This window comes from Leptonychotes weddellii, chromosome 10, assembly GCF_054177405.1.
Source record: "Leptonychotes weddellii isolate Sample4059 chromosome 10, ASM5417740v2, whole genome shotgun sequence".
Taxonomy (NCBI): Eukaryota; Metazoa; Chordata; class Mammalia; order Carnivora; family Phocidae; genus Leptonychotes; species Leptonychotes weddellii.
Window position 1 is genome coordinate 103,921,842 of NC_138378.1, and position 22,808 is coordinate 103,944,649.

Genomic DNA, 22,808 nt, shown 5'->3' on the forward strand with positions numbered 1-22,808 from the left:
GAGAGTGAGCAGTGAACGGAGCTGCGGGTCTGGACGCATTAGCCCTTTATTGAGCCCCTCCCCCACGGCGGGGCGCCAAGCTGGGTCGCGCGGCGGTCTCAGCGCAGGTCCTCCGCGACCCCAGCGCCAGGCCCCAGGTGCGCGGGCTCCCCAACAGGGGGCGGGTCAGTGCCCGCCTGCGCCTGGGAAAGAAAGCTCGGTGGGCGGGCGCTCCACGGGAACAAGGCAGCTCCGAACCCAACTCACCCCTTTCCCCCAGCCACGTGCCTTTCTCCTCTACCGCCCGACCCAACCTGGTCTCCCAGAGCCCCCAGGAAAGGCTGGTGGGAAAGTGTACTTCCGCACGCGCGCTAGGGGGCGCGCCCCCCCTGCTGGGGCGGGGACGCACTTCAGGAGCCGAGGCCTGCAGCCATCCCGGGGGCTGCAGGAAGGCGTCACAGAAGAGGGGACCCGAGCGTAGGGCCAGCCCCGCCAGGCCCCTCGGGCCGCACTCACCTTCCGGCCGCTCTTCCTCAGGCCCTGCGCTGCCCTCTTCCCGGTCCAATGCTACCTCCTCATCCTCTTCCTCCCCGGAAGCGCCTAGCCCCAAGGAAGGCCCCGTGAGGTGGGGTCCCTGCTTCTCTGGCCGTGACGCCCCCCCCCCCGCGTCCCCTCGGGACGCCCAGTCCCAGCGGCCCGCCGCCCCTTCCCATCCTCACTCCCTCACCCGGCTGGAAGTCGATGGTCCTCAGCATTTCGGCCACGTGCTCCACGCTCACGGTGAACTGCTCCATGCTTTCATAGCCCGGCTCTGGCCGTCCTGCCAGCTCCGCTTTCGACATTGCCCCGACCCTGCGGCGCGGCAGCCGCTCAGCTGGACCGGCCCCAGCACCCTCGACCCCCTGCGCGTGGCGGCGGAGCCCACACAGGCCCTGCCCTGCCCTGCCCGCTCCGCCTACTCACTTATTGATCAGCTCCTTGGCCTGCTGCAGGGAAGAAAGGAGGGTGAGCGTAAGCACCGTGCCAGGCGCTGGCAAAGTCCCATTTCTGGTGCCCACAGTCCTGCGGGGTAGGCGGGGATGCATATCCCGGTTCGTCGACGAGAAAACGGACTCAGCCGGGGTGACCTGCCCAAGGCCGTGGGGCAAGCGGGAGCCAGAGAGGAGACCGGAGCCCAGCCCTCCGGGTGCCGAGGCCCCCACCGCAGCCACTCTGCGGCCCGCCTCCCTCCGCCAGGGCCCACCTGCAGGTACAGCGCCATCTGTGGCTCCTCCATGGACTGGATGGCGGACTCCACGAGCTTGGAGGAGGCTTCCAGGTGGTCTCCATACTGGCGGATGAGGCCCCGGACTCGCTGCAGCTTCCCCTCCTGCTCGCGGGCCAGCGCCTGCAGCAGCTCAGCCTTGCGCTCCTCCAGCACCGAGCACAGGGCCTCGAACCTCTGGTTAAGCAACTGCTTCTGCCTCCGGCTGTTGTCCTGAACGAGGGGAGCAAGGATGAGACCTCTAGCTGGGAGAGCACTCACCTACTTGTTCCACTCCCCACTCCCCACTTAATGGAAGCCACAGACAGCCAAGAAGGAAAGTTCCCCACACGTAGTGGCCGAGCCACAACTGCAGCCAAGGGCTGCTCATTCCCAGGTCTTTTCAGTAACAGCAATTACAAGTTTTTTTTAAATTGAGATATAATTGACTTTTAACATTATATTAGTTTCCAGTGTACAATGTAATGATCCCGTATTTGTAGATATTGTGAAATGATCACAAGTCTAGTTACCACTGTCACTAAATAGTTATATATTTTTTTTCTTGTGAAAACTTTTAAGATTTTCTCTCTTTAGCAAATACAATATTTTAAAGTACTTCAGGGGTATCTCTGGCCCTATTTTTTACTTGTATAATCTCATTTAATTCTCAAAAATATCCAGCGAGGTAGTCATCATATCATTCTCATAATCAGCAAAGCACAGAGAAGTGAAGTAACTGGACCAAAGTCACAGAGCTAGCCGGGGGGCACAGCTGGACTCAAACCTATATCCCACTACTTGTGATTCACCCCCAGGAACCCAGAAATTTCCCCTCCCTCCCATCTCAGGCTCACCTCAATGGTCTGGCACACTTCCTCCATCTGTGTGATCACTGCTTGCACACGGTCGTTGCCCGCGACCAGCATCGCGATGCCATCGCTGAGCTCGCTCTGCCACACAACAGGCCAGCCCTTAGAGCTGGAGGACCCTGTCTAGAGCTGTCCCCCCCATCCCAGCCAGGGCCACCTAGGAGAGGACTGCCCCTCTGCCCCACCATCAGAGCGGCTATTCCAGAGATCTAGATGGCTTGGAACCATCCAAGAAGTGTGGAAGCATATTTATGGATTCTGGAAGGAGGTGGAAAGAGGAGGGCCTCCACCACCAAATGAGAAAGACATTTGCCAAATATCCACCAAATGCCAGGCTCTGGGCTGAATGCTTCACCTGTAGATTCATGCCTTCCATCAATTCGGAAAGCTTCTTTGTAATTATGTTAGGATTGCCTCTTCTCCATTCTCTTTGTTTTCTCATTCTGTGACTCTGAGGAGACATATGTGCTCATCCTTCTCATCCCCCTGTGCTGCATCCTAGGCTGCTTTTTCAGGACCACCTTCCTGTTCGCTAATTCTCTCTTCAGAGGACTCTGCCATTTAATTCACCTTTTCAGTGTTTTATTTCAACAACCACATTTTCATTTTTAAAAGCTCTATTTGGCTTTTTGTTAAATCTGCATGTTTGGTAATCTAGTATTGCTGGGGTTTTATTCCATCTTTTTAAGAAAGCATTTTATACACAGTGACTCTCAAGTCTTTAATAATTCCATTATCTGAATTCCTCAGGGGTTTAATCTGTAATTTTTGTTTCTACCGACTTCACTCATGGGGTACACTTCTCTCTGTATCTTCACTTTTGAATTAATATTTTGTTTTTCTTAATCTAAGGAGAACCCAAGGGCCTAAATTGAGGGGGTTTCCCTCTAGGCAGATTCTGCATTCACTTTTGTCAAAAGCCAGGCGGCACTTCTGACCACCTTGGTTCCTGAGATTCCAGTTTAACCTGGGATTCGTGGGGGTCTTCAGGTCAGGTGTCCACATTTCAGGGGTCTGAAGGCATATTCTCATCTCTCTAGCTCAAAAATACTGCCAGCATTTGCCCTCTGATATAGTTTCTATTTTATTTTTTAAAAAGATTTATTTAATTTATGAGAGAGACAGAAAGCAAGATCATGGGCAGAGGGAGGGGCAGAGGGAGGGGATCTCAAGCAGACTCAGTGCTGAGTGCAGACCCCGACATGCAGCTCCATCTCACAGCCCTGAGATCATGACCTGAGACAAAATAATGAGTCAGACACTCAACTGACTGAGCCACCCAGGCGCCCCACTGATATAAGTTTTAAATTATGTTTTAGGTCAAATGTAGTTGTGTGGTAGTGAGAGGGCCTGGAGAGCACCTCGGCCACCAAACTGAAGTTGCTGGTATCCATTATCTAATTGTATCTTAAAACAACTTTGGAAGTTGGCATTTTCATCCCCATTTTACAAGCGAGGAAAGTCAGGGCCAGAGAGGTCAAATGACTTAGCCATGGACACACTGAGTCATGCCCAGAACTGGGACAGTAGCCCTGATCTGCCAGCCTTTAAAAACCAAGTGGAGTGAGAGGCTGCAGTTGGAGACCCTGTCCCCTGTCCCCACCTCACCATGCCTGCTCCCTCTGCTGCTTGGTACCTTCTGGCGTTTGTAAATGGTGGGCAGCGGGGCCACCTCACAGTCCTTGTGGGCGCCAAAGACCTTACAGAGAGAGCAGGTGGGCACTTCACAGCTCAGGCAGTAGATGTTGATCTTCTCTTCTTCGTGCTCCTCACACATGAGGTGCTGCTCAGCCTTGGAGTGCAGTGGCCTGGAGGGGAGCGGGTGGGGTGGCAGGAGGGTCAGGGGCCAGGCTGCAGGGAGGTGCATCCTGTGAGTGTGGGGCATCCCAGGGTCCAGGCCTCTGATCTCTAAACTGATCCTCTCAGCCCTTCCCTTTTGGCTGATGAGTTCCCCCGCTGTGTGCCAGGCCCTGCTCGTTAGAGGGACAAGAGGTCCTGAGGGCTCACCGGGAAGACTCCTGCTTGTAAATGTCGATGATGTTCTCCACTAGCAGGTTTCGCTGCAGGCCATAGACACCATGTCTGTCCAGGACAACCTCGTGCCTGCAAGATGGGCAGCGGAAACGGCCTCCCGAAGACACGGTGGTGGAGCCCCGGGATTGCCACAGAGGGTTCGAGGCCTGTAGGGACAAGTAACATGAGAGAACAGGTACAGTGAGGCCTGAGGGACCAGGGAGGAGGCAGGGAGGAATGGTCATGAGGGCCGATGTGTAGGAGAATAGCGGAAGGAGAGGCATCAGCTCTTTCCGATGGTGGGGCCCTCCTCCTCTGAGAGCAGCTCAGGTGTGTGGCCATGGAGATCTTCTTTCCCGCTTTTGCCTCATTACTCCTTAAGCATCCCTGCATCTAGAGCCTAACTTTGGTCAAGGCCCAGTCAGGATGGGATTTCCCCAAAGGGGCCCAGCTTGCAGGTGTGGAGAGACACTGGTGTTGACAGGAAGGCTAAGGTTGGAAATGGACTCTGGGTGGTGCAGCCAATATCCTCCTGGGCTCTCATGGGCCACATCTGGGGAGAGGGGGGAGATTCTCTGGAGCCCTTGACAGGGAAACTGAGACAAGTGCTGAACAATGGAGCACACAAGCCACACCATGCTGGGTCATTCTAGGAAACCGTCCTAGAGACCGGGAGTCAGGAGACCTGTGTTCTTGTGCTGCCCCTAACACTGTTCTACCATGTAAATTTGAGCAAGCATTCAATCTGTAAAATTAAGGACGAGATTGGATTATTCCTTCTACAATAAATATTGAGTGTGCCAGGTAATTGCAAGGCTGTGGGGATAAGATATGAATAAATGCATCCCTGCCCTATGGATGAGCAAACCGAGCAAAGCGACAACTACATTCAGCAGGCTGGGTGTTATGATAAGAGTAAGCGCAGAAGGAGGATTTACAAGAGATGTTCATCACTTCCACCTCTTAGAGAACTTGCTCCATCCCATCCTAAAAGGGAGAGCCCTGCCATGGCCCAGGCCACAGATGATTGGCTCAGCATTGAGGAGGTGATCACCTGACCCAAGCAGAACCAATCAAATGTTCTCTCCAGGAATTTGGAATGGAGACACAGAGGTGGAGGTGGCTAGACAGTGTGCAGCTTTGAAATTGAAAAGACTTGTGGAGTTGGGCCAAGAACTGACATTGTGGCCACTCTTAGTCTTGTGAAGTGGAAGTGGAAAGCAGGAGGGGTCAGAAAGTGTGAACAGGAAGGCTGGTCTTCAGAGAAGACAGAGGGGTCAACTGTGGATGGCAGGAGAGATAAGAGACTGGCAGAGACTACTTGTTGTTCTTCGATATTTACCTTGTCTTCTTCAATAATAGAACCTCTGAATTTTTAGCAAGACACATGGAATAAAGATTGTGTGTTCAAGCCTCCCTTCTGGCTGGGTGTGACCAGGTGACTGCATTCTGGCCACTGGGATGTAGATAGCAATGTTTGGTGCCATTTCTAGGAAGTATCTTTAATGGAGGGGCATGCCCTCCTCTTTTCTCCTTCCTGCTCGCTGGAGTGAAGATGGAGTGGCTCAAGTTGAGGCAGCCATGTTGAGCCATGAGGTAGTCACATGATGAGAATGGCAGCAAGATAAAAGGAGTGGGGCTCTGATGAGGCAGTCCTGAACTGCCTGCCTATACTTCCACTTGAGAGAAAAACACACGTTTTCACCTTCTTAAGCCATTGCTATTTTGGGTTTTCTGTCACTTATGGCAGAACTTAGTCTTAAATGGCTGGAAGACCATGGACTCGTAGAGGGTAACGGGGAGAATAGTCACCTGTGACTTTGCAAATTTAGATGTATTTCCTGCAGTTGATTTCAATGGAATTCTCCAAATCCTTATGCTGGACATCAGCCGGAGGGCACCTTATTTGTGCAACAACACCCAGAATACATACAAGCGTCCAAGTCCACAGTCTTGTTTGAACCTTTAAAAGCAAGAGGTGTAGGCAAGGCAGGAAAAGTGACCCCTGTGGAGTGGGCAAGCCTACCTTGGTGAGAGTGACTGGTATGTGACAAATGTCACATTTTGGGGGCATTTCTTGTGAATCATAAGAAGTTAACACTTCAGGCTGTCATAGAGCCAAACGGTTTAGTTTGAGATTATCCAAGGCTGTGTTTGTGCCTTTGTCCTTCTTGGCAGCTGGAATTGTATAAATACTGCTGAGTTTACTTTAGGGAATGGGTTAAAGTGTAAGATCACTGGGCTTTTGCTTACTTAATACCATTACCTTTCATTATTTAGAATCCAAGTGAGTAAGGAGCTGTTGGGAGAACCGTAAGCCGCAAGTTCCTGGAAGGATCTGACTTCTCTTTGATTTGCTGCTGGCTCAGTGAAGGTTTGAATGGGTAGAAAGGGGGCAATATTCTAAAATCTTAGCCCAGGGCGCAAACTCCTGAATGGCCTCTCTCCCCCTCTTCCTCAATATTCATTATTTAACATTCAACACATGTTTTGAGGGTCTATTATGTGTCAAGCACCATGCTATGGGCTTCCCAGACATTACTGAATTTAACCCTCAAGGATTTCTTGTAAATATAATGGAGGAGATGAACATTTACGCTCCCCCGAACTTAGACTACAGGAAATATAGTGACAGTGGCTAATTGGGCACATACTTCATGCCAGGTTTTGCTCTAAGTCCTTTTATTTGTATTAACTCATTTAAACCTCTTACCAACCTTATGAAATAGGTACTACTATTAGTGCCATTTCAAAGACAGGAAATTGTAGCCCAGAGATGTTAAATAAATTGTTCACGGTCATCAGATAATAGGTGACAGAACCAGTATTTGAACTCAGGCACTCTGACCCCAGAGCCCATCCTAAAAATCAATATACTACATTGTCAGGTGCAATAAAATTGAGGCCACCTGAAGAATGATGCCCAGGGCCAATATTCGTCTCTCTGAATCTCAGGTGGAAACAGATTTTTATTAAGGCCAAACATCAACCCTTCACAAAGGAAAGAAACAATGTAAAAGTCATCTGTGCAACTGCGGATTGATGTTATTTGAGCAGAGATAAACAAAATATGACCCATCGAAACCAAAACCTCGTGAAGCAATATAAGGGTCCAGCTTGCAACCAGAATGACCTGTGTGTCTGTGCAAAGGAAAGGAAATAGCTCAAATCTTTGCAAGACTTCCTCCCATGGATCTCCACATGCCCCCAAGAAAGATAATTCCTCAGATTCGGTGTGAAAAATATTCTGAGGCAACATAACCAAATTGAGACATTCAGTTACCTACTAATCCAGGTCATACCCCTCTAATTCACCAAAGAACCAAAGGACCAAACAGAGATTGCAAACCAATGATAACATCCAGCTAGCCAGTTTACATTTAGGTGACAGTGAAAGAAAAGCCAAGGTAAACAGAGGGTTGAGTAAAGAATTCACCCTCAGCCTCAGATGGAACTACCCCTATTCAAAGAGGAGTGATAAGCAGAAAGGATCTAACAGGAGATACAAGCCGAGATATAAAAAAAAAAAAAAAAGGAAAAAGAAAGCATGACAAGCAAAGGACAGGTGAAGAAGATGCTTTAGAAGAAGAATTGCTCTAAGAAACAATATTTCAATCTGACCTTTTTAAAGAAATAAAGAAAACATAGTCACTTTGATTATAGAAGAGATATAAGTAAAGGGGCCCCTCGGTGGCTCAGTTGGTTAAGCAGCTGCCTCTTTCGGCTCAGGTCATGATCTCAGTGTCATGAGATGGAGCCCCAGCATCAGGTGCTGTACTCAGCGTGGAGTCCACTTGTCTCTCTCCCTCTGCTCCTCACCAACCCCTGCACTCTCTCTCTCTCTCTCAAATAAATAAATAAATAAATAAATAAATAAATAAATAAATAAAATCTTGAAAGAAAAAGAAGAGATATAAGTGATCAAAGCTGGAGAAGAAAAATGAACTGGCAGAATTAAGAAATCATGTAAAATATGTTACCAACATAGAAACAAAATTCACATTTGATACGACAGCAGGAAGTAGAATGCATGACACGGATAGTCACACAGACTGTGGTGGAAAATGACAGGATCAAAGTAATCAGGACTACATGTGACAATGTGGGTCAACCTTGAGGACACTGTGCTAGGTGAAATCAGCCTGTCACAAAAGGACAAATACTGCATGATCCCTCTTATATGAGGTACCTGAAATTGTCAAATTCATAGAGATAAAAAGTAGAATGTTGGTTGCCAGGGACTGGGGGGTGGGGGAGTGGGGAGTTATTTTAATGGGTACAGAGTTTCAGTTTGGAAGGATGAGAAGTTCTGGATATGGTTATATGACAATGTGAATATAGTTAATGCCACTGAGCTACACACTTAAGAATAGTTAAGATGAGGGTGACTGGGTAGCTCAGCTGGTTAAGCGTCTGCCTTTGGCTTGGGCCATGATCCCAGGGTCCTGGGATGGAGTCCCGCTTCGGCTCCCTGCTCAGCTGGGAGCCTGCTTCTCCCTCTCCTTCTACCCCTCCCCCCTGCTTGTGCTCGCTCTCTCATGCCCTCTCTCTCAAATACATAAAATACTAAAAAAAAGAATAGTTAAAATGATAAATTTACACTATGCATTGTACCACAATATAAAAACGTGTTTTTTTTTTTTAAGATTTATGTATTTATTTGAGAGGGAGAGAGAGAGAATGAGGAGAGGGAAAAAGAGAGAGAGAATCCCCAAGCAGACCCTCTCCTGAGCGCCAAGCCCTACCCGGGGCTCAATCCCAGGACCCCCTGGGATCACGACCCCATGAGATCATGACCTGAGCCGAAACCAAGAGTCGGGCACTTAACTGACTAAGCCACCCAGGTGCCCCTAAAAAAAAGTTTAAAAAAAGCAATCAGAACTTGTTGGGATGTCTGGGCCAAGGGGGGTGGACCAGGAAGCACGCTACCTCTTCACCACTTTCCCACCTTGTAAAGACATTTTAGCAGCTCATCCTATCGGCTAATCACTACCATTCTCTTGGGACCCAGGGGTCTGAGAGACAATTGGAATCAGGCAGTCCAACCTAAATCCTTTGTTTGAAGAGCATATTTCTGGGGAACTGGAGAGCTCACTGGCAGGTGGTAGGGAGGGGTCGCATCTCTGCCGTTTTTTGCAGTTTGGCTATAGACCCAGTGCTGCTCCCTGGAGCAGGTACCGCAGCCCACCGCAGATTTCCCAGCCATCCACTGGTTCCATAGTCTCCTCCCTCTTCCAAAGCTGTTCCTCCTGCCATATCCTACCTGGGGTAGGCTGGCTGGCTTTCCTCTTAACCCTCAGGGCATCCCCTCCTTTCTGTGATTGCCTCAGCAATGTTTCTCCCGCCCAACTCCATATCCCACATCCTTTGCTAGTCAGTCCTGGCATGCATATATATATATATATGTGCCCTTTTGCACTAGGGCTAAATGGGACTAGTGATGAAATAGTTAAGTTTATCTTTTGGATTTTCCAGGCTCTTTAACTTTTGGCACGGTCATTTTGCTTAGAGGCCCTCTCTGTGTTACCCATGAGCTATCTCAGTGTTTCCCCAAGTATGGTATACATACTGATGACAGGCATGAAGATTTTTGGTGGTATGAGAATGGACATTGAGAATTTCTATGTGTTTATTTTGTGCATATTAGAAAAAATCACCAGCCTACAAAGCTAGTGATTTTTCAAGGACTTTGTCATTTAGAATGAAGATAAACATTTAAGCTTTAAAAGTGAGTCCTTTTTTTTTTTAAAGATTTTATTTATTTATTTATTTATTTATTTGATGGAGAGAGGGAGAGCACAAGCAGAGGGGAGGGGCAGAGGCAGAGGGAGAAGCAGGCTCCCCACTGAGCAAGGAGCCTGATGCAGGGTTCTATCCCAGGACCCTGGGATCATGACCTGAGTCAAAGGCAGTCGCTTAACCAACTGAGCCACCCAGGTGCCCCTAAAAGTGAGTCCTTTTAAATAGAAATAATCAACCATAGCACAGGTGGTACATAACTATGGCAAAAATCAGGAAGGTGAAATGAGAATGAAGTCTGGGGAGTCGCTCTAACTCTTTCCTGACTCTTTCCTCAATCGAAACCTGTCTGTCTCATGTCCCAAATTTTTTGCAAATGCTGGGTGGTTATTTTGAGAAAGTCATCCGTACTGGATATGTGGATAAAACTGTTACCCCTTCTTGGTAACATTTCTATATTTTAACAGAAGGCATTTAATGTGGCACAATATAGGGAAAGTAGCAATTATCCGAAGATCTGGTTTTGGATTTGCCATTTACGACCTTAGGAAAACAATTTCTCTCAGGGTCTCAGTCTTCTCAGATCTAAAAAGAGGGATCTGTACTTAGCACTTGCTTCTGATGTTCTGTGAGCAATGAGCCTTGGCGGATATAATATGGTAAGAATTTCAGACACCCTGACCAGTGTGTATTTGCCTGTGAAGTGGGGAAGGGAGCTGGTGGTTTTTATAACAACCTCTCCCTCTCACACCACAGAGTCCACCATCTCCCTCTCTTTAACTCTGTGATCCAGTGTCTGTGTCTCTCCCCAGCTGTCCCTGGAGCGCCCTCTCCTTGTCTCATAGAAGTAGTTCCTGAAATCCCATCTCTGAAATAGTCCTAGTGTGTTTAGATGGATTTATACGTTCTATCACTTGTATTATGTATGAGGTTTGAATTTTATATAATACACCTATATTATTTTGGTAATCAAAATAAACAATAATTTTTTTCATACAGGAAACATACTGGTTATTTGACATAGAAGAGCAATTAAATGAGTTATAACAGAATTATTATGCAATTATCTTTAACAGAGTTCTTTGTAACATGGGGAGATACTCATGTTATGATTTTAGATGAAAAAAGCAGGATGTAAATCTATATAGACAGTAGGATCCCAATTTTGAAATGGGTGATGGGATTCCCAGGTGATTTTAAAACCTCTTCTTTGTATTCATATACATTTCCCAAATTTCCCTCCATAGACCCTGAATTACTTTTAAAATGCATTTTTTAAAAAAGTTAAATATTTTTTGCAATAATTGTCATCAAGTGACAGAATTGTGGTTTATTCCTTCCTTTTTCTTTTTTTCTAATTTCCAAATTTTGTACAAAGACTTCAGGGTTTGAAAAAAACTTTTTAAAAATGTGGGGCACCTCTTGGTTCAGTTGGTGGAGCATGTGACTCTTCATCTTGGGGTTGTGAGTTTGAGCCCCATGTCAGGTGTGGAGCCTACTTAAAAAAAAATAAAATATTTAAAAATGTAATGCTCAGGGGCATCTGGGTGACTCAGCCGGTTGAGCATCCTACTCTTGGTTTCAGCTCAGGTCATGAGCTCAGGGTCATGAGATCAAGCCCCCTGCCCCTGCCCAGTCAGGCTCAGTGCAGAGTCCGCTTGGGATTCTCTATCACCATCTCCCTCTCTGCTCCTCCCTCTGCTCACACTCACTCTTTCTTTCTCGCTCTCTCTCAAATAAATAAATAAAATCTAAAAAAAAAAAAAAAAAAAAATGCAATGCTCAGTCCTGACATGAATGGAAAGGGGGCGCTGGAGTGTCATAAAAGCCAAGAAGATAAACCACTAGAAGAACTGTAAAGAACTATGTTGGTTCAAGGGAGGGGATGTTTAAGAAGATACCATTTGAAGACAGGGTAGACAGGCAGCAGATGGTTAGGTAGGAAAGAGTTTTAGGAGACCAGAGAGACTATAGGATTTTAAGTTACAAATGGGGGAGGCATGGGGAGGAGCTAGAAAGGTGCGGTTTTAAATGAAGGGCTTTTGAATTTTATTAATTAATTTTAGAAGATTTATTTATTTATTTGAGAGAAAGAGAGTGGGGGGAAGGGCAGAGGGAGAGATTCCTCAAGCAGACTCCCCACTGAGTTCAGAGCCTAATGCAGGGTTCAATCTCATGACCCATGAGATCATGACCAGAGCAGAAAGCAAGAGTTGGAGCAGAAGCAAGAGTAGGCTCCACACCTGACATGGGGCTCAAACTCACAACCCCAAGATCAAGAGTCACATGCTCCACCAACTGAGCCAAGAGGTGCCCCACATTTTTAAAAAGTAAAAGTTTTTTTGCTCCTTAAATATGTATAACCCACTGGGCCACTCAGGTGCCCCTTTTAAATTTTTTTTTTTTAATTGTGGCAAAATCACAGAGGGCTTTGAATTCAAGGGTAAGGATCTGAACTTAATTTTGAGACATGTTTTTTTTCTGAACTAGGAGAGAAAATAAGAGTGAATATTAATCTAAGAGAGGTAATTTGGATAGATGGGAAGGGAAGAGAGAGGTTAAAGGCACAGATAACTGGGAAGCAAGTGCCGTAGTTAAAGCAAGTCACGGGCCCACTCTCAGGTAGTGGCAGCCATCTTGGAAAGACTAGGGATACCAGGGGCACCTGGGTGGCTCAATCGGTTGGGCACCTGCCTTCGGTTTGGGTCATGATTACAGAGTCCTGGGATCGAGCCCCGAGTCGGGCTCTCTGCTTAGAGGGGAGTCTGCTTCTCCCTCTGACCGAGCCCCCTCTCATGCTCGCTCTCTCAAATAAATAAAATCTTAAAAAAAAAAAAAAGACTAGGGATGCCAGAGGCAGAATCAGTAGGACTGACCATTCACTTGGACATGGGTGGGTTGTGGGCAGAGGAGAAAGTCAAGCCTGGATACTTGGGAAGATGCTGGTGCCTGTCATGCAGGAGTATTTAACTGGGGACCATAGCCCCGAAAGATCCTTGACTAAAATTCTGAGAACCTAGATGAGAAAAAAAATCACACCTTGATTTTCATTAACCTCTAGCAGAAATTGGACATTTCCCTCAGTTATAAATGTAGGCAATGAACCACAGTAGTTGTAGTGGTACTTTGTCACCCACAGAAATCACAGGCATTTTCACATCACATTACTGTTGTTGCTCAAATATCCAAAAATAATTTATGCTTATCACTATTTCTAAACTACTTCAAGCCCACTGCTTGAGCTTGTGATTTAATGTGGTAATAGAAGCACATACATTAGGGACGCCTGGGTGGCTCAGTTGGTTAAGCGTCTGCCTTCGGCTCGGGTCATGATCCCAAGGTCCTGGGATCGAGTCCCACATCGAGTCCCGCATCGAGTCCCGCATCGAGTCCCGCATCGGGCTCCCTGCTCTGCGGGGAGCCTGCTTCTCCCTCTGCCTCTGTCTCTCTCTCTGTCTCTCATGAATAAATAAATAAAATCTTTAAAAAAAAAAAAAAGAAGCACATACATTACTCTATCAAACATGTTCTAATTACTCTGGTAATTATATTCCAGTGCTTCCCAAGCTTTTTTTCATTACTGCTCCTTCCAGGAAACTTTTAAGACATTTCCCCCCCTAATATTGACCCCTCCCCCATTAAATTTTGTACCAAAAATCTACAAAAGTGAAACTCCTAGAAGCACAGAGTAGAAAGGTGGGGGTGGTGGGGGGCGGGGGATGAGGAGATGCTGGTCAAAGGACACAAGATTTCCCATCATGAGATGAATTAGTTCTGGGGACCTGATGTACAGCATGGTGACTGGAGTTAGTCATACGATACTGTATACTTGGCAATTGCTAAGAGAGCAGTAGACCACACACACAGTGGTAACCATGTGAGGTGATGGATGTGTTAACTCTCTTGGTTGTGGTGATCGCAATATCAAATCATCATGTTGCACACCTTAAATATGTATAATTTTTGTCAATTATATCTCAATACAGTTGGGGGGGGAATTTTACCTGAAAGCAAAAACTACATAAAAATTTAAAAATAAAATCACAATAAAAAATTCTAATACGGCAGATATACTTGGGGCAATATCATTGAGAATGTATGAGAATGTGTGCTGTGTTCTCGTTAAGAATGTATGAGAATGCATGCAATCCAGTTTCTTCATAATCATATGTATTATATTTTATGCATTTAAAAACATTTTTCTGGGGTGCCTGGGTGGCTCAGTCGGTCTGCCTTCAGCTCAGGTCATGATCCCAGGGTCCTGGGATCAAGCCCCGCATCAGGCTCCTTGCTCAGCAAGGGAGCCTGCTCCTCCCTCTCCCTCTACCCCTGCTCATGTGCTCTCTCTCTTGCTCACTCTATCTCTCAAATAAATAAATAAAATCTTTAAAAAAATGAAAATAAAAACATTTTTCTTACATAAACCACAGACATCGCCCTTAGGGTCCACAGGCTTTACAAATTGACAAAGGGGTCCATGGTCCAAAAAGAGATAACTTCCCACCTTGATTGTAAGTCCTACATGGTCTCACCACAGACAGGAATTTCACTCTAAGGTGTAGATGGCAACATGCTTACTACATCTCCACAGCTGACTGTCTCTATATTGGACTAAAGATCTCTCAGCTGACTAATATCCAGTTAGTAAAATCCCATCTTCTGCTTCTGTTTATCTTTCTATTTCAAGACTAAGAAATAACACTGTATGTTAACTAACTGGAATTAAAAAAATAAAAACCTAAAATAAAAAACACTAAAAAAGGGGCACCTGGGTGCCTCAGTTGGTTAGGCGACTGCCTTCGGCTCAGGTCATGATCCTGGAGTCCCGGGATCAAGTCCCACATTGGGCTCCCTGCTCAGCGGAGAGTCTGCTTCTCCCTGACCCTCTTCCCTCTCGTGCTCTCTGTCTCTCATTCTCTCTTTCTCAAATAAATAAATAAAATCTTTAAAAATAAATAAATAAATAACACTAAAAAAATGCAAGTTTTTATAGGTGATTGTGTAGGAGCACAGGGAATAGACCTGCTCTTAACTTGATGAAACTGTATATAATGCATCTTTGAATTAATATCTTCTTTAAGATATAAGTTTTTGTAAACAGTTGTGTAGAGGCATATGGCAAAAAACCTGTACTTTAAAAAAAAAATAACAACTAAAAAATAACTGATGGGCTCTTTTGTACACAGAAATGTCTTTGTTCTTTCCTGAGATCTTACATGTTCACAAAAAAGCCAGCCCCATAGAGCAAAATTTCATGTGCCACTGAGGTGATGTGTAAATGAAATTCCATCACTCTAGGAAACAGAAGACTTAGATTTATGTCCCTTCTCTGTCCCTTTGTGTGTATGTCTATAACTTGTGTCCTGTTCCCCCTGTAAAATGGAAATCACATCCACCCTATCTAACTCAAATGGAATCACGCATGTGAAGGTACTCTGGAAATGAGAAAGCATTGCACAAAGGGTTGTTAACAATCCTAAAAGTTTATGACCATACAGAACCACAGAACATGAAGTAACTGTTCTTTCTCCACTGTGGGAGATAAAATGGAAGGGAGTAAATAAATGGAATTTAATTCTAGGCTGTGGTCAAGGCTATTGCGTGGCATATATGCCATGAGCTGTCTTTTAGGCTGTATGGTGCTTCCTTTTTTTTTTTTTTTTTTGTAATGTTCCATAGCCTCTAATAGAAATGTTCCATCTAGAAAGATGCTCTATGAGTTCAAGGGCGGGGGGATTGGAGGCTATCTCCCCCAAATTGATGACCTGGCCAATGATGAATAGTGGACCATGCAGGTCCTCTGAGCCAGACCTTCAGAAAATACTGGAGAAACCATGGGATAATGATAGCAGAAGACCAGACATTTGGGGAAATGTTGAAGAGCCTTGGAAGAATTCAGATGTCGGCAAAAGCTGAGTTGTGGGTGGGAGAGGGATTCTGAGTGGAGGGCTGGCTCTGCCTGACAGAACCTAGCAGAGAGCCTGGCACAGGGGGTCTGTGAGAGGAGACTGGCTAGAAGGAAGATCGAAAAGAAGAGTGAGTCAAGTCAGGGCATTGGTAACAGAATAGAAAACGCTTAAAAAATGTAAATCCAGGGGCGCCTGGCTGACCCAGTCGGAAGAGCATGCGACCCTCGATCTCAGGGTTTTGAGTTTGAGCCCCACATTGGGTGTAGAGATTACTAAAAAAATAAATAACTTTAAAAAAAAAAGGAAATCTATAGTAAGGTTTCTGGAATTTGTGAAATCAGATTGTTAGAATTACAAGGATGTTAAAGATCAGTTTAAAGTATCCTTTTAATCTCTATATGTGTAAACAGGCTTGAAGAGGTAAAATAGCCTGACTGACATCACATGGCAAGAAAGGAAGAAGCTGGTGTGACCAGAACCCAGGAGCTAGTCTCGATCTAGGTTTTTTGGGTTCTCCACTAACCAAGTTTCTTCCGTCAAGTAAGCAAGATCCCTAACCCTGCTACAAAGTAAATGGCATTCACAAACTTGCAGTGAACCAATTTCTCATAAAGGAGACCCCCCATGGTTGGGCTGGGGAGGTCCAGGCACCCTCAGGAGCAGTGGAAGTGGTCAAGGAGGCAGGCCTCTCCTGATGACCACAGGTCCTCACAATGAACCGATAAGGAACTGGATTCCAGGGTGGAGTGAAACAGAAGTCATCTCTTTCCCGGGCCACTCTTTATTAGAGAAGGTGGCCCCTTTCTTCATATTCCCATATCTGCAAATCTCTCCCTAGATGGACACCTTCCAGAAAAGCTGTTTCTCAACAACCTTCTTCCAAGGCCTTCTGGTTGTCTGTGAAATTACAACACGTTGCAGCGCATAAACAAGTGCCCACAGTGAAGTGGGGGCAGGTATCAGAATAAACCAGAGGCTTTGCTTAAGGGAGTTTAGGGCTGAATAGAGCTTACAGATACAGAAACGCATGGGAAGATGTTTGTGTCAAATTCCCACACCAACAGCTTTCCTCTAGTCAAAGTGCTTGGTGCTGAGTGGGCGCAAGTGTGGAGAAAGAGGGAGGGAGAAATTAGAGGGGGTTAATGTGGTATTTCGGTGTCTTTTCTCTTTAAATTCAGAGTGAGAGAGAGAGAGAGAGGTATTACAGCTCTAAAGAAACCTAGTTAGGGACGCCTGGCTAAGTTATGTCTGCCTTCGGCTCAGGTCATGATCCCAGGGTCCTGGGATCGAGCCCCCACATCAGGCTCCCTGCTCAGCGGGAAGCCTGCTTCTCCCTCTCCCACTCCCCCTACTTGTGTTCCCTCTCTCACTGTCTCTCTCTCTGTCAAATAAATAAATAAAATCTTTAAAAAAGAAAGAAAGAAAGAAAGAAAGAAAGAAACTTAAATTCTGATGGCAGCTATGTAAAAATATGTGTGGCCACCAGGGCTGAAAGTAATATACAAATGTGAAAATCACTGCGTTGGGGGAGGTAGGATTCTGGATGACCTTCTCCCAAACCCTTAATAATGTTCAACATTGTTAATTAAATGTTCAATTAAACATTTTCAAATTTGCTTCTTGGCTAATTAACCTGATGTTATAAAATCATAATTCTCTAAAATTTTTTTATTTAAAATTTTTATTTTTAAGTAATCTCTACACCCAACGTGGAGCTTGAACTCACAACCCTGAGATTGAACTCACAACCCTGAGATCAAGAATCACATGCTCTTCTGACTGAGCCAGCCAGGTGCCCCACAGTTTCCTAAAATTCTTGCTTGTTGTCCATCACAGCAGTTTTTAGGGCAGCAAAACACTGGACACCATCTAAATGTTTCAGAGGACTGATTTAAATAGACTGCGGTCCAGTCATAACAATGGAACACTATACAACCATTTTATTTATTTATTTAGAGCGAGAGTGGGTGGGGGGAGGCAGAGGCAGAGGGAGAGGGAGAAAGAGAATCCCTAGCAGGCTCCAGGCTCAGCCCCACACGGGGTTTTGATCTCACGACCCTGAGATCATGACCGGAGCCAAAAATCAAGAGTCAGATGCTTAACTGACTGAGCCACCCAGGTGCCCCTTATGTGGCCATTTTAAAATGAAGACATAGGGGCTCCTGGGTGGCTCAGTTGGTTAAGCGACTGCCTTCGGCTCAGGTCATGATCCTGGAGTCCCAGGATCGAGTCCCGCATCGGGCTCCCCGCTCAGCGGGAAGTCTGCTTCTCCCTCTCCCGCTCCCCCCTCTGTGCTCTCTCTCCCTCTCATTCTCTCTCTCAAATAAATAAAATCTTTAAAAAAAATTAAAAAAAATAAATAAATAAAATGAAGACATAGATCTGAACGTGTGGAGATGGAACTGCCGAAAGAGTAAGTGAACAAAGGCAGATGTAAGACGAGTGTAGTTCAAACACACACACACACACACACACACACACACACAAGCGCAGATGTACCTATCCACGGAAAATCTCTGGAAGGATACCCAAGAGAGTTGGAAATGGCCACCTCCATTTGAAGAAGTGCAATGAGGGCCTGAGGTGGCCACTTTTCATGATATAAACTCCTATAGTATTTTTTTTAAAGTGTGTGTGTGTGTGTGTGTGTGTGACACTGGTGTAAGTTTTATAAGTTCTATTAACTTTCTAGGCAATGTTCTCAGGGTTGTCTTCCTAAGTGGTTTTAAGATAGAGTTACCAAAAGTCCTATTCTTGTTCCCATACTTAGAAAACAGACAATCTGATTATGCCTACAGTTGTCAAAATGTGGAGGCAATGTGCGAAAAAACTAAATATGCTCATCTTTCAGAGGAAGATCTACTGAGATGTATATACCTAAGTGCAGCCAAAGAACTGGGTCAGCCTCCCACCAGGCTGCCCCAAAAAAAGCAGAGCAAGGAAATGAGCTGTTCACTCTTCTCCTGGGGGCGGGGGCGCCAGGGGTGCTCTGCACTTTAAAAGAGACACATCGGTCCAGATCCAAAGAACCATCCCAAAGCTCCGGGAATCATGTTGTTTCTTAAATATTATGTATAGATTTCAGCTCAGTTCCGGTTCTCTCTGTGTCCAAACAGTATTTCAGAGCTTCAAGGAACCAAAATGGTGTGCCGGGATACAGAGCGCTGACTTGAACAAGGGAGGCCACTCAAACATCCTCTAGCCTACAAAACACGTAGAGAACCTGTCCCAGGGACCCTCTGCCTGATGATACTATGTGCCTCATACTTTAATATTCTCGTACCTGGGGCCACTTTTTTTTTTTATAGGACAGATTACCTTCGCTTTAAAAACTTCTCTTTGCTTTCATGTATTTCAAGATCTAATGGAAGGATGTTTCACTACAAATTCATGAGAAGGGATGGCAAAATCTTTTTGCCATTCCCTCCTGGGCATCTCAGCCTGAAGGATGTTCAGAAAGGTACTTAGCCCAAGGGGATACTAAGATGGTGGGCAAGGTGAGGCCTCTAGTACATGACTTGATGTCCAGGATGAATAGACGGAGCAGTCAGCCCTTCCCAGAGAGGGAAAATTACTGGCTCTGAGATATTCTGGAGCCAAACAATGTAATGGCAGGCTTAGACACATAGAAGAAGAGGAGATAGAGGGGCGGCTGGGTGGCTCAGTCAGTTAAGCATCTGTCTTGGGCTCACGTCATGGTCCCAGGGTCTTGGGATTGAGCCCCATGTGGGGCTCCCTGCTTAGCGGGGAGTCTGCTTCTCCTTCTCCCTCTGCTGCTCCCCATTTGTGCTCTCTCACTTGCACTCTCTCTCTCAAATAAAATCTTTAAAAAAATGTTAAAAAAAAAAAAAGAATAGGAGATGGGAATGAGCCTCAACAGGAAGATGGCAGACAGCAAAGGGTAGGTCACAGAGCACAGCTATGGGACAGCCTGACTTAGCCAATGCATTAATTTTTTTCCCAAACATGCCGCCCCGAAGAACGAAAAAAAAAAAAAAAGCATTTTCTTGGTTAGGTTAAAAATCATTTGTGTTCAACACATTTCCTCCTGAATTCTGATACAGTTGAAGAATATGTGTTCATAATGTTCCTTATCACTGCCACGCCTACTAAGCTAGCCAGCTCTGGCCTATTCAGAGATTTTACTTCATTTGCAAGGTGTGTGTGTATGTGCGTGTGTGGGCACGTGTGAGCATGCACTCTTCCACTTACTTTCTCTGATCTTCATTCCAGTGGCACAGGACAAGAAAGAAAACCCATTTATAAACCATTCTAGTATATGCTGCATTTCTTTCTGAAACCAGAAGCTAAAATGACATCTGTGAATTTGATTAGCTATGCTTTGCCCCATGACCTCACATAAACCAAAGCTCATTGCATTTTTCTGCATTCTCTTTACTTAAGTGACCACAGTCCTTTTTAACCAGCAGGCCCCTCTATTGACCAATGTGGAGTGGGGCACGGGTGTGAACTTTAGTTGGGGAGAACTCCCGATCTCCTGCCCACGTCTAACTCTGCCCCCAAAGATGGGCACGCTGAGCTTTGCCTCAAATACAAATCGTTTCATCACTGACTTTTCTCACAGGGCTCATTTTGTAATGCTTACCTTTGTGATATTTTCTCCCAATCTTCCGCATCATCCTCCAAATCTGAAACTCCAAACTGGAATGCAGAGTCCAGCACAGATTGCCACACCGCCTGGCGTAGGGTCACCTCCCTCCCAGGCTCTGGTTTCTCTGGGGGTCTTCTTTCCCCTGCAGACAGCAGCTATCGAGCTGCGGTCCGTGCACCCATTGGCGGCACTCGCCAGCCTGCCAAGCAGCTGCTGACTCATGCTTACTCTGGGATCTCCTGGGACCCCCAGTCTTCTGCCCTGCCGCCAGGACAGCCCCCACCCACCTCATGGAGCACTCTGGAGTCTCCGCCCCGACCTGATGAGCCGGCCCCCACCAAGGTACGCAGGCCCCCCCCGGGCCCCGCCGCCCAGCCCACCTGGAAGACGTCGTTGGCACACTTGCGACACAGGTTGTGCTGGCAGGGCAGGATCACCACCGGTTTGGAGAACATCTCCAGGCAGATGGGGCAGATGAGCTGCTTCTCCAGGTTGTCCATGCTGTGTGCATCCCCTAGCAGCGGCTTGAAACCCACTGTGAAGTTCATCCCCTCAGCGATCGTGCCTGCCCCGGCCTTGGCCCCAGTCCTGGCCTTCCCTCACTGCCTCTGGACCCTTCCTCGTTCACTTCAGACAGTCCGTGGGTTCTTACGTTCCCTTCTACCACTCACTCTTGAAATAGCTCTGCTCCCTCTCCTGTCCCTTCCTCCAACAATTCACCTCGTCCTCAGCTGTTTTCAGACACTTCTCTTTCTCTAGTCTTTGCTCTGTACCCCAGCCAGACACATGTAGTTAGCTTTATCTGTCCCTCCGTCCCTGAGTGACTCTGTCCCTGACAATTTCTCCTTTTGTTCTCCAAATGACTCTTGTTCACTCTACGGGCAGCACTGTGTGTCCCTCCCTTCCCAGAGAGGAGATTAATTTTAACATGGGGGTGGGGAACAAGGGGCATCTGCATGACATTCCAACTCCCAATTTAGCTCATGTAAGGCGAGCCACAGCTGTCACCGAGTGAGTGACCCTGACTCACTCGGGAATGGGTGACTGCCTTATGCAAGAGCAGGGGTGAGCTTCACTGCTCATGGTGAAAGGTAGGTCTGTGAAGGTGTCAAGCTCTCAGGCTCAGAAGGCTCCTGTGAGCCCCTGACCCCCATAAGCATGCTGTGGCTTGGGCTCTTCTTCCAGGGTGTGACGCAGAATCTAAACTGGCCTGGATGGGGGCACCAGACATGGCTCAGGGTGGCAGGAAAGATCTCACCAGACCCGGGGCCTGGTCAGTGCCTCCAAGGTTTAGCCAGTGACCCTCACCCTCTTCCGTTGAATGCTGTGATTCAGAACAGGGGCACCAGAGATTAGAGGGAAAGGCTCTGGTCCAACTCTTCTGGTCCATTTTTGTTCTTGCCCAGAACTTTCTTATCTCACCCTAGGAACAGAAGCTAAGGACGCTAGAGCTGGCAGTTGCACCAGGGCCTGGAATGACCTCATGAGTATGCCTCTGAGAAAGTGTGGGGATTTGGTCCATGAACACATCACTGGAGCCACTCTAAGGACTTTAAATTTGTTAGGAAATCGAGAGAAGTTGAGCTGAGCAGAAAGGACCTGAGTGCCAGGAACCTATTTTGGGCAGCAGGGGAATTGGTCTCCGGGGAAATTTTAGAGCACTGACAAAGTCATAATCACAAGGCTCTGGGAAGCCTCTGCCTCAACTCCACAGTTGTCCTGGACTCCTCCTCTCCAAGGCAGGCTGGTCTCAGATGTGAGCACCAGCCCTCTGTCTTTTTTTCCCACGGGCTTTTTCCTCTATCCCAGGCCCGATTTGTCTTTTGGGGACCCAACAGATGCATTGGATTGGACAAAAGCTCTTTTATTTACTGACATTCCTTAGCACTTCTCCCATTCAGGAGAGAGAAGTTTGAGGAGTTACTCAGCTCTGACCTTGGGTGGATGGGAAATGGTGTGGAGAGGAGAAAACAGGCAGTGTGAAGAGGCACAAATGGGGAAAGGGTCTGTAGAAGTATTATCTTTTCCCTATCACATGTTTCATGCCCCTGTTAACAAAACATATGGTGATCAGCATGCATAAGATGTGGTAAAAAGGACGGAGGCAAGCAGGCACTGATAGATGAACTTCAGTCAGCCCACGGGACCCATGCTAAGGGGGGCTGTGCTGGGGTACAGTCCAGAGAGAATCCAGAGGTGGGATAACTACCCCTCCCCCTCCAATGCATTCATGCTTTGTGTGAGTTGACTCATGGTGGCATAGAATGAGTCTGACAATGAGGCTGACAATGTCAAGTGCATGGGCACCAGAAAAAGGTGAGACCAGCCCCAGAAATGTGTGCTGGCGTAGGAATGAGGCTGACGCTAAGTTCTTGGTGCAGCGCTGCAACAAAGGAGGGTCAACTAGTATAGCAGCTCTGGGATAGGATCCACCCTGCTCA

General features: G+C 46.6%; 1 protein-coding gene across 1 annotated transcript; it reads right to left on the reverse strand.

The window, feature by feature from the left end:
• Nucleotides 1-28: 28 nt before the first annotated feature.
• Nucleotides 29-21,276, reverse strand: TRIM54 (tripartite motif containing 54). Its single transcript, XM_031039497.2, has 9 exons — nt 20,748-21,276; nt 4,102-4,274; nt 3,731-3,902; nt 2,080-2,175; nt 1,223-1,456; nt 943-965; nt 707-831; nt 496-579; nt 29-182 (listed from the first exon to the last, which is right to left on the reverse strand). The coding sequence occupies exons 1-9, from the start codon at nt 20,913-20,915 to the stop codon at nt 166-168; spliced, it is 1,092 nt and encodes a 363-aa protein (XP_030895357.1). The 5' UTR covers nt 20,916-21,276; the 3' UTR covers nt 29-165.
• Nucleotides 21,277-22,808: the final 1,532 nt, after the last annotated feature.

Bases quoted from the DNA above. Each gene is read 5' to 3' on its own strand.
- TRIM54 (XM_031039497.2), bottom strand. From the start codon at position 20,915: ATGAACTTCACAGTGGGTTTCAAGCCGCTGCTAGGGGATGCACACAGC. The intron at 1,457-2,079 runs GTGAGCCTGAGA...CCCCTCGTTCAG, and splicing joins AAGTGTGCCAGACCATTGAG to GACAACAGCCGGAGGCAGAA. The intron at 580-706 runs GTGAGGGAGTGA...CCTTGGGGCTAG, and splicing joins GACCATCGACTTCCAGCCGG to GCGCTTCCGGGGAGGAAGAG.